The following is a 14,104-nucleotide window of genomic DNA, read 5'->3' on the forward strand; positions in this document are numbered from 1 at the left end:
AATGACATTCGCACCCCAAGGTGATCTGAATGCCCCCATCCCTGCCAGGGCTGCTCTGTCCCAGGACATCCCACAATGCAGACCGGGGGAGCCCTGAGGAGCACAGTAGACCCTGAAGGCCAGGCTGGATTCAGGGGGACGCAGTGAGGTGCTAGAGAAAGGGGCTGAATGGCTTTAGAGGAAGGAAGGAGGTGCCGGGGGACCCTAGAGCTTTTGGGGTCCCCTGTAAGGGTTTGTGGGCTGGCAGCTGCGTAAAGCGGAGGGTTTCCTAGTGAGGCACTGGCAGCATCTCTGACCATCCTCTCTTGGGCCCAACGCTCTCTGCAGGGGTGAGGGACATCCCCCATCCTGCCACTCCTCTCTCCTGGAGGGTGGATTTCAAGGCCTCAAACACTACCTGCAGCTCCCCAAACTCCTCCTCTCTCACAGCTCTCTCCATCTGCCCCACGCCCCAGTCCCCAGAGCCAACGCCCAGACAGACAGGCACTTGCCCCTTCCAGGCAGCACCTACTGCGCGCCAGCCGTGGTGAGGCCCTTCAGAGCCCCAACTGCGAGAAGCACAGCTCTGCGGTCAGGCCTGGGTTCAATCCCTCCAGCCATCGGCCAAGCGACACGGCAAGTCACTAAATTACAGTTTCCTCATCCGTGAAAAGGGAGGTGGACCAGCTTTGTGGGTCAGGATCCAAGAAGCAAATGTCCTCTGATGTATCCTGAGTGCACACAGTAGGTGCTCAAGAACTAATATCCTAAGGGATGATGTGTGTAAAGCTCTCAGCACACAGTAATACTGATCAAATGATGGTTTTAAATATTTCATCTCATGAAGCTGTGCAGGGACTAGGGAAGGGAAAAAATCTGAGCCTGACACCCTGGACAGGCCACCTCCCATGCCACCCCCTCACCATGTCCCCAACACTGGCATGCCCCACCCCCAGACTCCCTGGAAGAGTCTTACCTGCAAGGGGATCCCTAGCCAGTTTTCCTTCATCCCCTGGATCCTACTTATCTGCTCCCAGCAGCCCAGAGACCCAGCGCCAACTCACCCACGTGTGCCCAGCCTGGCAGCAGCAGGGGCTACAGAAGCCAGAGCCCAGGAGGGGAGGAAAGGGAGCAGGCCTGCCTCTGGTTCCCTGGGTGACTGTGGCAGGTCCACGCTCCCTCTGGCCTTCAGTGTCTCCATCCCTCAATTAAGGTGCTTGGACCACACTGTCCTGGGGCTGCCTGATGGGGAATGAGGTGGGGCAGCGGGGGCGAGCAGAGAGGTCTCAGAAGCCTCCCCCCACCCCACACCCTCACCCCAGCTCCAGCCAGAGCCTTGGCCTTCATCTGCTCCATGGACCGGGCTCCCAGGGAGGTGTATTTGGTGTTCTGGAGACAGGTTCTATTGCTTTAAAAAGATCTGAAACCCACTAGGCTAGATGTCCTTGAACTGCCTGGCAGCCTTCACTTCCTGGGCTCTGAGCCTCCACAATTCTAAATTCTGAGATTCTCAGAATCCCAGATCCTGGTGTTCTGAAACTCCAAAATTCGAAGTTCTAGATTCTAAGATGTACTGGGATTCACGTCGCCCACTGCAACACATCCCTCGTAAACACACAGCTGCACCTTTGAGGCCTGGGAGAGGGTGGGGGCAGGAGGGAGGTCTTCTGTGAGTCACGGGCCCAGGAGGACTCCTCAGGGGACCTACAGTAACAGGGTCCAGGGCAAGCTGAGGCCAAGAGAGGGTGGGGCCCGGAAACAGCCATGACTCAGGGTCCTCGGTTTGAAGGGGAGTGAGCACCACCACCCCTGGTCAGGGTCAACACCCCAGGGCAGGGCAGACAGGTTGGCAGAAGGTCTGCAGGAGGCTGGGGACTCAAAGTCAGGTCACTTCCACACCCTCCCCACTGGAAAAGCCCCGCAGGCACAGGAGGGTGGTGCCCACTTCCAGCACAGCTCCTTGGCAGCGGGCACCGAGCGCCCTTCCCTGGATAGTGGCAGCAGGCACCAGGCAGACCTGGGCCCCAGCCAAGCCGCTCTGGGGCAGCCCCATCTGCAGAGTCTCTGGCTTCCCACCGCCGCCCAGCTTGGGTCCATCCACAGGCCTGATGCCCAGGCTGGCAGCCCTCCACACACCCGCTAGGCGGCTGGCCCTACCAGTTCCCAGCCACCGCTCCTCTCTGCCCACCAGGCCTCTGAGGGTCAGGAGCCACAGGTGGGCCAGGGCACCAGCGTCACTCACCCCTTGCGGATGATGATAATGATGGCCCCCAGGAGGAGGATTAGAACAGCAAGTCCCCCCGCACAGATGCCCAGAATGAGCCCCATCTCCTCCGATCTCTGGGACACCTCCAGGGGCTGCTTGCTTTCCTTACAGGCAGCTGGAGAGAACAAAGCAGGACAAAGGATCAGAGGGGAGATAGGGACCACTTACCCTCTGCCTGCTGGGGTCTGAGCCCCAAGGAACAAATGAGGCTGCACAAACACACATGCACAGACAACTGCCCCTGGTCCTCACACAGGTCCGGCCTTTCAATCAGATTGATGTCCTCACCATCCTTCACGCCTTCTGCATTCCTGTCAGAGGCTTTACTTTCACTGTCCCCCATCAGGAATGGCTCCCATCTCCTCTCTACTATCTCAAATCCTCCCCATCCTTCAGCGGATGCAGGACAGAGGATGCCTGGGGCCTCCAGACTAACCCCCTTGCCCTCCTGAGCAGTGATGGGGGAAGAGACTTATGTGCCTAGGGCATGGTTAGGGCACCTCAGCATGGCAAACCAATCCTGTCTGGGAGCAAGGACAATCCCTACACTGCAGGGTCCATGCTGTCCCCACTTCTTCCCCACCATAGGAAAGGGGGCAGACAGAACCCAGAACCATCGCCCAGTACCCATCACCCCCATGGCCCAATCATAATGGCTCCCTCTCCACAGGCCTGTCCCAGGCCCCTGCCAAGGCCCCTTCTGTGACCACAGTGGGTGGGGAGTTAAGGGGGTGCAGCCCCGCTGTTGGATCTGGGAGAAGGAGCCCTTGAGGTGGGGCGTATGGGGGCCAAGAAGGGAAACCCTTCCGGACCCCAGGCCTGTAGGACCAGCCTCCTCTGTTCCCACAGCCACGGGTCCTCAGGGTCCACCTCCCCGGAGCCCAGCAGGTGAGAAACCCGCTACTGGGGCTGAAGCCTGCGGGACTTACCCTTCCTGGCAATGCGGATGCAATTCAGTCGGGTCTCCTGGAGGCACAGATGGGGTTTCAGCACCAATGAAGAGCAGACCTGACCCTCCCCGGGGCGGGGGAACCTCGGACAGCGTGTCTTGGGCCTGGTCAGGGCTTGTCTGGAGGAGATGGTAACTAAAGACACCCAACCGGCAGGAGGGCCTGGGGGGGACCAGAGGGAGGGGACGAGAGGGGAGGGGCCTGCAAATAGGGCAATGCCTTAGGAAAGGGGAATGAGATGGGCGGGAACAGGAAAAGAAAGGGGGCTCATCTCATGCTCATGCTAATCAGAAATGAGGCTAAGGGTCTGGTTAGCATGGTTAGGAGGGGGAAGCCTGGGAAGGAGAACTCTGAGGAGGTAGAGTCTGGAGGAGGGCGGGGTTTCGGGGAGGAGGAGGGTCCTAGGCCTCATGGTCTGCTGAAAGCCGGAACCTGAGATGGACCCCTCTGGGGAGAGAGGAGCCTGAGATAGACCAGGGCCTCAGGCAGCGGTCAGGGACTAGCCCAGGGGCTTGGCTAGAAGGGAGTCTGGGAAAATAGGCTCAGGAAGTGGGTAACGCTGGAGAGAAGGAGCCTGGGGTCAGGAGGGCGGGGCTCAGGGGAGGAAGGTGAGGCTATAGGAGGACGGAAATCAATAGAGGAGTCAGGGAACAGGGGAGGAGGGCCGGGGGGCCACGAGAGGGGGCGGGACTCAAGAGGGGCGGGACTACGGGAGGGTGGGTACCAATAAGTGGGCGGGGCCTGAGGTCTCTCTTCCATAGTGGCCCGCTCCAAGGTGTCCCCAGCCTGCCCCCCAACGGCCCCCACCACAACCCTGGCCGGTCCCTCACCCCCTTCAGGTGGCTTGTTGCCTGGAAGTAGATGAGGTAGGCCTTCCTGGGCTCAAGCGGTGGGTTCCAGAAGCCGCGATAGGTCTGGTTGTCACCCACGGTGAAGGGCATGGCCTCGGGCAGACTGCTGGCCGCCAGTTCGGCGCCAAAGTAGTGCACCAGGCCGCGGGCCAGCGCCGCGTCGAAGGTCAGCGGCACTGGGAAGCAGTCCTGGCCACCTGGCTCCCGCCGCAGCCTCCGCGGTCGCTCCTCCTCCACAATCACCTGGTACACACTGGACCGGGAGGGGAGAGGGCAGTGAACACGGGGCCAGAGAACGGGAGAGGCATCTGGTGGCTAAGGGCATGGGCCTTGGGATCGGGCCCAGCTTGGGGCTAATCTCGGCTCTGCCTGTTACTAGCTGGGCAAGTCACTTAACCTCCTCAGGCCTCAGTTTCCTTCTCTGAAAATGGGAGTGACCAGAGGACCGTTCCATGGGTGGATGAGAGGAAGGAGGCAAGGTCAGGAAGCAGCCAGTGCCTGTCAGCTGTCACCACTGTGACTAAGCTGAAAGAATGCAGGCCCTGCTCAATGGCACCAAGCCCTAAAGCCCCACCCAGGCTCCTCAGTGAGTCCTCCTGAGCCTGCCACAGGACCTGGGATCCCAAAGCCACAGGACCCAGGATCCCGAAGCCTCGGGCTCCACCCTGGTATCCACAGCTCCCTCTGGGCCTCAGTGAACTTGAGTTAGACTCGAGGCATTCATTCACTCAGAAAGCGTTGACTGAGCTCAGACAATGGGCCCTGTGCCAGCACTTGGGGATCCAGGCTTCCCGGAACCACCCTCCATGGGGAGACAGCAACTGAGGAAGCAACAAGGACACTCAGCCTACATCCCGCCCAACCCGGGGCAGCCTCGAGTCTGCAGCCCTGAGCCCGGCATCTCCTGGTCCTGACGGCTGAGGTGTGTGCCCTGGTCTGTCTTGCCTCCAATTTGTGTCTCCTGGTTTTGACTTGTGTGTTTCTATTTATTATTCTCACTTTACTGAATGACCTTTTGCTGTGAGCTCCTCCAAATCCTCTGTGGAACAAAGCGGAGAGTAAATAAATGAAGCTGACAAATTTCAATATTTCCAGTCAGAGCCTCCACCACGTCTTGGCATGGGACGCCCCGCACTGACAGCCTGCGCTCTAGGAAGCAGAAATGCCTTTTCCTTGCTCTCCAGCTGTTTCTTTAGAGCTCACAAGTTGTAGGGGAATCACCCCAGCACCCCGAGATTTGAGCCAGAGAACAGAGTTTGTTCTCTGTCACAAGCACGTTACAAACACCAGCCCAGGCCCTGCTCAGCCTCCATTTCCCAGGCTGAGGTCAGGCCTCTCTCAGCCCCAAGTCCCACGAGGAGAGGATAATAATCAACACTAGCGGTGAGCAAAGCACATGTTGATCTGGGATGATCCCAATCATGCAGATAAGGAAAAGGAGCTCAGAGAGGTGAAGGACATGCCCAAGGTTGCACAGCCATCATGTCTCTCCACTCTCACCATGTTCCACCCGCCTACCCCTGCCTGAGGGACGCTGACCAGGCCTGCCCACAAGACCCCTCAACAGGACAAGGAAAGGAGAAGGTACTGCTAAGTTTCCAACTCCTCCCAGATTCAGCTGCACCAGGGCCCGGAGGCACCTGGAAAATGCAAACTGCCCCTCAGACACTCTGGCTTTCTCCCGGGTCTCCTGGAGGGTCTGGGAATCAGTGCAGGACAGACAGTGGAAAATCAGGGAAGGCAAAGCAGGAAAGAGTAGAGGTTGGGGAGTGGGGAAGTGAGGGGTGTCCAGGGAACCTGGGGAACCCTCGACCTTCTTGGGGCAGGGACTTAGTAGAACGTTCCTGTGCCCAGACACAGGCTGTCCCCCTCTCCCAGTGCATGCACCTTTGTGAAAGGAGGGGTGAACCGAGGGCCAGGGAGGTTCTGGGACTTCAAGAAAAGGTACAGCCTTCGCAGACAGACCTGGGTTCCAACACCCAGCTCTATTGCTCCCCCGCTGGGGGCCTTCAGGGCAAGTTACTTAGGCTCTCTGGGCCTGTTGCCTGAAGTGTGAAATAAAGGTAGTGGCACCCACTCCACAGGCTGCCCCGAGGATAAAAGAGCTCGTGCAGGTAAGGTCTCTAGCACGGTGTCTGACTGACAGTATGTGCACACACTCGCATGTACCCCACAAACACTCTCACCCCTCTCTCTCATACGTACACACGAGCTCCTATCCTACACAGACCTCTCACACACCCTCAGACTTACCACCACAACTCTCTCACACAGACACTCACACTTCCACACCACACACTGCACACACACGTCTTTATCACACACACACAGGCAACCCATCTTGTCTCCAGCACCTTCTCCCCAGCAGAGGCAGCCACCGTGGCATCAGCATCCCCAGCTTCCTCTGGAGAGAAGGAAGTGGAGAAACCAAGCTCTTGGCCACTCCAGAAAGATGGCCCTATTTGGCTGGCTGCCCTTGCCTTCTAGAAAGCCCATCCCTGTGTCTCCCTGGGCAAGACCCTCCAGGGACAAAGCTGGGAAGAAATAAGGTCCCCAGAGTTTCACTTCTCGCAGGGGTCTGAGGGAAGGCCCTCTGGAGAGGCCTGGACAGTCACCTCTCCAGACTGGACACTGTGCAGAGATCTCATGACAGTCACCACCAGATACCCATGGCCTCAGAGGGGAGTGACTGCAAGGCTTCTGCCTGCCCAGGATCACAGAACGTCCTCCTCCGGACACTCTGAGCCCTGAGTGGGAGACTGCAGGAGGACTAGGGTGAGCTGGCCTGGGTAGGGGGCTCTGGGTCAGAGGAGGGGCCTCGTCCCTGCAGCCCTGACCTCCCACCCCTCCATCCAGCCTTTCCCACCTGATGGGCGCGCCGCGGCCCTGTGCCGGCCTCAGCAGCACGGTGATGGTGTTCTCAGACTCGCCCAGGGGCGACGGCATGTCGGCATAATCAAAGCTGGGAGCTGGGGAAGGGGACAGGGACATTAGCATGGAGCCTGGCCACTGGACCAGGAAGGCCAGGCCTCCAGCCTCCTTGACTCTGTCCTCACATCTCTCCCCTTCAGCCTTATTCTCCTTGCTCCCTCTGACCTCAGCCCCTGAATGGTACATTCATCTCAGCAGGGGCCCGCTATAACCATCCCAGGATGCTCCCACGCCCCTCTGCCCACGGAGCCCTGGGATTCGGGGCCTCCTGCAGAGGGGCCGGGCCGGGGTCGGGCAGGGCTCACCTGAGATGTTGGTGGTGATCTCAGTGAGTGCCGCCTGGCCAAAGCCCTTGCTGGTGCGGGCCCGCACGGAGAACAGGTAGGTGGTGCCTGGGTGCAGGTTGGAGAAGACGTGGTAGGTCTCGTTGCGGAGCTTGGAGATGGTACGTCGTGGGCCCGGCACATTCACCGCAGGGTCTGATGACTCGATGCTCTGGTAGCTGATCTGGGGGCAGGATGGGCAGGTAGGCGGGCACAGGGATGGGTAGGGCACCACTGGGCCCATAGCCTCCCACTCATCAAGGTGCAGGTGAGCAAGGATTTGCTGGGCAAAGGGAAGACTCAGTGGGATGAAGGATGCCCGTTAGCCCAGGCCGCTGGGCACCTTGGCCTCTCTCTCCTGCCTTCAGGGCCCCTGTCCCCATAGCCCACAGGACACAGACCTGGACAGAGCTGAACCTTAACGATCACCTCTGTCCCCCCAACATACCTCCCTCTCCAAGCTGTGCGTTCACACCAGGGGCCCCCACTGTAATAGGGTCCAAACCCACCTCATACTGAGTGATGAGGCCATTGGGTTCCTGGGGCTCCTCCCACTTGAGGAAGATCATGTCCTCCAGTGGAGTGAAGGTCAGGGACTCCGCCGCAATCCCGCCAGGCACTGCGAGGGAAAGGCCGCATAGGGCACTGGAAAGCAGGTTCTGGAGCCTGACACCCGGGTTCAGATTCCAGCCTTGCCATTTCCTAGCTGGTGCGCATGGAATACGCAACCTCTCTGAGCCTCGATTTCTTTATCTGTGAAATGGGATGATAATAACCCCTCCCTCACCAGAATTAAAAGATATGATGTACATAAAGGCCAAAGGCAAATATCAGCAATTTCACATGGTTCAACCTGATTACTCTAAAAGGGTGGCTGGCATTTTCGTTCCTGTGCAGGTTTCCTCTGGCAGAGAAGAACGTCTGAACGCTCCCATTTTGTTCCAGTTGAGTGGTTTTCAGAAAATACAGACATTTGCCAGAGAAATGAAAACAATTGCATTAGAGTGGCAGGATTATGGGTGGAGATGTTTTCTTGTGTAAAAATGTTTAATTACACAAACAATATGTTCAATGTAGAAAATCAAAATGAGCATAGAGTAAACTAATGGCCCCTGCAATCCATTCCCCAGAGATAAGTACTGTTAGCATTTTAGCATGACCCTTTCAGGTTGGTTTGGTTTGGTTTGGTTTGAATGTATCACCCTAACAGCAGGCACAAGGAATTTCTTCTAGGAAGAGAACGGTCTTTATTTGGGAAAACACCTTGATAAACCATTGTGGGGATGCTAAAATCCTGAGGCAGGGGAAAGCAGAAACCAAATAACAATCAGTGAAAGCTAAAGGGCTCTGTGTTAAAACAGTGAACAAGGCAACACCACTATCCACCCACCAAAATGATCAAATGCAAAAGGCAATTAGCACCTGAAATTTTCACACACTGCTAGTGGGGGTGTAAATTGATACAAGCACTTGGGAAAACTGTCTGGATATATCCACTTATTCTGAACCCATATCCTAAAACCTAGCCATTCTGCTCCTAGGTATAAACCCATCGGAAGTGTGTATGTCTACCAAAAGAAATAATAATAATAATCTACAGGGATTTTCTTTGCAGCACAATTTAAAGTCGCTGAAAACTGGAAACAACCCAAAAGCCCAACAACAGTAAATAGGATAAATAAATTTGGCATATTCACATAATGGACTATTCAGTAATGAGAATGAATTCTCTAGAACCGCACACACAACACAGCTGACTCTCTCAAGCATAAAGTTGGGAGAAAGAAGCCAGTCATAAAAAGAATACATGCTGTATGATTCCATTGATATAAAGTTCAAAACCAAGCAGAAATTAATCTCTGGCATTATAGGTCAGGATAATGGTTGCCCCTGGGAGGTTGTGAGTGGGAGGGTATAGAAAGCCGGCCTTCTGGGCAGCTGGAATTGCTGTTCTTCGTCTAGGTGTGGGTTATCCTGATGTGTCCAGTCTGAGAATTCACTGAGCTGGCCATTTAATTGATAAGTGCACTTCCTCTTAGTATTACACTATTTTGATTAAAAGTAAAAAACATTAAATAATAAGCAGCTATTGGAAGGAAGGAGGAGAGGGGCAGAGAAAGAAGAGAGAAGGCCAAGCAGGCCAAGTGAGGCCTGGTCAGAGTGGATGACGCAGCCACAAGCACACCTGGGAGTGGGGGGGACATCAACATCAACAGACTTTATGAATGGGGTCATCTGATGTTGACCTTGAGGTTGTCTGTGAAGGGGAGCAGACTATGCTGCCCCACAACATACAATTTTGGCATAAGGATTATTTTGAGCTGAACTGAGAAGAAGCAGATACAAGGAAAATTCTCTGCCCTCCCCCATCTGCCTAAAAGCAGGACATAAATTTGCAAAGGTGCCCCCTCCCCTCTCTACAGGAAGGAAAGAAGTTAATCACTGAGACAACTCTGGACCCTTCTTGGCCCAGAAGAATCTACATAACTTTTACTAACTAGCCCATTTGTTTCCCCCATGTGTTTGCCTTTGAATAATTTGCCGCCCCTAGAATCGCAGACCTTTTTCTTTGTCTTGTCACTTCTCTAAAGATTCATGGTTCCTTTGTTAAGATGCTATATAAGCCCAAATTCTAACCACCCCTTTGAGTTACTCATCACTGAGGATTACCATGTGTATGTGCAATGCACATCATAGCAAATTCCTGTTTGTGCTTCTCCTGTTAATCTCTCTTTTCTAAGTCTAATTTATCCGGCCCCAGCCAATGAAACTAAGGTGGGTAGAAGGAAAAAAGTTATGTTTTACCTTCTCTACATTTTCAGTGCTTCAGGGTAAACCCCTCCAGTCCTCACTGCCACCCCCAGCAAATCCTCAGTGCATCAGCACAGGGCATAGGCCATGCACGCTGCCCAGAGTGAGTGGGGTTTTATGAAATCACAGAAGGAGGTAAATTTTGTGTCTGAGCCACTGCTGTGCAAAACAGAAAACTGCACGTGTGGAGAAGCCAAAAAACCATCAACCAAGGAGCTTAGGGTACCTGGGAATTTGAGGAATCTGGGGGAAGGCTTTGGACCTGTGCTGCCATTAGAGCATAGCTGTTAAGAGTGAAAACTCTGGGGGCTTGCCAGGTAGCAGAGCGGTTAAGTTCCCACGCTCTGCTTCGGCAGCCCAGGTTCATGGGTTTGGATCCTGGGCACAGACCTACACACCGCTAATCAAGCCATGCTGTGGAGGCATCCCACATACAAAATAGAGGAAGACTAGCGTGGATATTAGCTCAGCAACAATCTTCCTCAAGCAAAAAGAGGAAGACTGGCAACAGATGTTAGTTCAGGGCCAATCCTCCTCACCAAACAAAAACAAAAACAAAAAAAACAATGAATTCTCTGAAGCAGACGGCTAGGTTTGAAACCCAGCTCTGCCACCTATCTACGAACAGCTCTGCCACCTATCTACTAACTATGTGACCTCATCTGTAAAATGGGGATAGTAACAGTCACCTACCACACAGGGTTGTCATGGGGATTATATACGTTAATATATGAAAAGCATTCAGAATAGTGCTTGACGTGTAGTAAGTGCTTAAAAAGTATTAGTGTGACATAAGTAGAACACTGCATCCAATGACATTTTTTTTTCAAGTATACATGGAATATTTACCAAAATTTAACCATATGCTGGGCTATAAAGCAAGGACAAAATTTCAAAAGACCAAAATTAGAATATGCACTCTGACCACAGCAGAATTAAGCTAGATATTAGTAACAAAAAGATAATTAGAAAAGTTTCAATTACTTAGAAATTAAGCAACATAATTCTAAATAACTCTTGGGTCAAAGAAGAAGTCAAAACAAAAGTATAAAATATTTTGAACTTAACGATAATGAAGATAGAACATATCAAAACTCGTGGGATGCAGCTAAAGTGTGGCTTAGAGGGAAATTTATAGCTTTAAATGCATAAATAGGAAATAAAGGCACAAAATCAATGATCTAATAAGTTCCCATCTCAAAAAGCTAGAAGAACAGCTGATCAAATCCAAAGAAAGTACAAAAAAGGAAATAAAGAATGGAAAATAAATATACAACAAAGAAAATCAACTCAGCCCAAAAGTTGGCTCTTTAGAAAGATTAATAAAATTTATACATCCCTAGCAAGAATGAACAAGAAAACAGAGAGAAGGCACAAATTATCAATATCAGGAATGAAAAAGGGGATATCGCCATAGATCCTACAGATATTAAATAAATATAACCAGAGAATATAATAACCAAATTTATGTCAAGAAACTTGACAATTTAGGTGAAATGAATAAATCCCTTAAAAACATGGTACACCAAAACTGATAGAAGAGTAGAAGATCTGAATATTCTAACATCTATTTTAAGAAGTAAAACTATTATTAGAAAACACTGCCACAAAGAAAACCCCGGGCCCAAATGGCTTCACCGCTGAATTCCTCCAAACATTTAAGGAAGAAACTATGCCAATCTAACCCAAAGTCTTGCAGAGAATAAACATTAGCCGTCATTACATTGTTGTTACACAGTTAGTTTAATCCTAAGCAAAAACTTTCAGTCTCGGACACGGGGTGAGTGTGGGGGCACTGAGGGCCCTGGGGATCGGGGGGCGGACCCTTACCATCCTCGTCCGTCTGGAAGGTGACCTCCTTGCCCTCCTTGCGCCCCTCGGGGTTAGTGAGGACGAGCCGCACGTGGACATTCCGGTAAGGCAGCAGGTTCTTGATGGCGTAGCGGCTGACACCCCGCTCCATCTTCACGCACTCCCGGAAGGTCTGGTTGTGGCTGCTGCCCAGGGTGTAGTGGTAGCACAGGGACACAGTGTAGGTGTGGCAACGTGTCACGTTGTAGCCCAGCGGTTCCCACTGCAGGGTCAACTGGCGGGCCTGGATCTCGGCAAACGCCAGGCCTTTGGGGGCCCTCATGGGCTCTAGAGAACCCAGGCAGCAGAGAGAAGAAGGCAGAGAAATTGGGAAGAGAAGGGGGACAGGAGAGAAAACATCAGTTGGCCGACTGAAACCATCCCTCCTTTGCCCCCAAGAGCTCAAGGGACACCCTAGAACATGGAACAGGGAGTAAAAGTCTGTGTTTTGGAGACAGGCGGGGCCACATCTGAATCCTGGCTCAATCGCTTGCAGCTGGCAACCACTGGCTGAGTTTCTGTACCTCTCTGAGCCTTAGTTTCCTCAACTGCAAAATGGGACAACAGGCCCTACCTCACAGGAGAGTTATGAGGTTTAAGGGAATGTGTGCAAAGCATGTGCGAGAACGGCTAATACGAACAGGCCTCAAAAATGCTGGCGATGATATTTTTAATAACACAGTCTACCTCCTATTTCAAGATCATCCTGGAGAACATCAGGACAGTCTGAATCAAATGGCCACATTTTTCTTAATTTATTAATTCCAAACTTGCTCTAAAACAGCTTATAGTAAAATATATGAAACAATAAAATATAGAAATCAAGCTGATGGGGGAAATGAGAGCCAAATAGTTAAATAAAGGCAGAGAACGTTAGGGAAACAGAAATGCATGCCATTAGGTCCTATGCGGTCTAAAGCTAAGGTTCAAATTGAGTGGTGAGTTCCCTGACTGCCAAAGCAAAAAGGGAAATACAATCTGTTATTATCAGGATAATAATAATAATGGCCCTTAACATTTATTGGGGGCTCTGTATGTGGCCGGCATTGCTCTAGAGGCTTTAAAATGCCTTATCTCATTTAATCCTCTCTGAAATCCAATAGACAGGTGCTATTATTAGCCCTATCATATGTGGAAATGGAGACACAGAAAGATTAAGTAACTTGCCCACAGTCACACAGACAGTAAGTGATGACACTTGGATCCAAACCTGGACAGGCTGGCTCCAGAATCCATAGTCTTAAACACCACTACCCTGCCTCCCCATAAGGAATTCACTGTCAAAAAAAAAAAAAAAATCACACAATGCCTTAGGAGAGACAGCTACCCCAACACGAGGGAGGAGTCTATAACTGTGCCTTACAGCTTCTTGATGATCCCATGGGGCCAGAAAGTTATCCCCATTTTACAAGCAAAGAAACTGAGGCTTCTGAAGCAAAGCCAGGCTGGAGCCGAGGGGCTCAGCCCCCAGTCCTGCATCTGCATTGACCAGCTGTGTGATCTTAATCTCTGGGCCTCAATTTCCTCATCTATGAAATGATGGAAGAAGCCACGATGACTAACAACCCTTTTCACTCTTGCACCCTGACTCTGTGAATGCAGTTTTATCACCCTTGAGTTCTGTGAACACCTGCAAAGCATCCCCAGTCAGAGGATCTCGGAACACGCCTTAATGACCAGGTGAGACAGCTTCGCCTCTGAAGATGATTAAGTATGACCCCATTATCCTTTCTTATCTGATTACTTTGCTCAGGATGCTCTTTACAAAGAAGATGCAAAGGGAAACATCAGCCCAGGCTGCTCTTTACTCCGGAGTTTATGGGTACCACAGCTTTAGATGCTGGCCCCAAGTACAGCACAACACAAGGTTCTGTTTCCGCCCAAGAGCGCTCCTTTCTTCCCTGGGCCACGGGCAAGTGGCATTCTCCAGTCATGTATCTGGCCACCAAAGAGATATTTCCTGCTAGGAACAAGGCCCACCTCCTGACTTCTTACAGAGTCTGGCTCCCTTCTCCCCACAAACAAGGCAGACCTGATTCCCATCCGACAAGGACATTAAAGGGCTGGCTCCCACAGCTACTGCAACCCGAGGGCTGCTGGCTGCAAGCCCACTTACTGCACTTATGTTTTCTCTCACATTCC

The 14,104-nt window shown here is 52.4% G+C and overlaps 1 protein-coding gene across 7 annotated transcripts in view; it reads right to left on the reverse strand.

Moving 5' to 3' along the window:
- Positions 1-14,104, reverse strand: part of PTPRU (protein tyrosine phosphatase receptor type U) — a 79,136-nt gene that overhangs the window by 36,537 nt on the left and 28,495 nt on the right. For all 7 annotated transcript variants that reach the window (XM_014853681.3, XM_014853680.3, XM_044770215.2 and 4 more), the window contains exons 8-14: positions 11,942-12,250; positions 7,810-7,919; positions 7,283-7,484; positions 6,913-7,015; positions 4,026-4,299; positions 3,175-3,211; positions 2,222-2,360 (exon numbers count right to left, since the gene is read on the reverse strand). In XM_014853681.3, the coding sequence (XP_014709167.3) occupies positions 2,222-2,360; positions 3,175-3,211; positions 4,026-4,299; positions 6,913-7,015; positions 7,283-7,484; positions 7,810-7,919; positions 11,942-12,250 (1,174 nt within the window). The remainder of the gene's footprint in view (positions 1-2,221; positions 2,361-3,174; positions 3,212-4,025; positions 4,300-6,912; positions 7,016-7,282; positions 7,485-7,809; positions 7,920-11,941; positions 12,251-14,104) is intronic.

This window comes from Equus asinus, chromosome 5 (genome assembly GCF_041296235.1).
Source record: "Equus asinus isolate D_3611 breed Donkey chromosome 5, EquAss-T2T_v2, whole genome shotgun sequence".
Taxonomy (NCBI): Eukaryota; Metazoa; Chordata; class Mammalia; order Perissodactyla; family Equidae; genus Equus; species Equus asinus.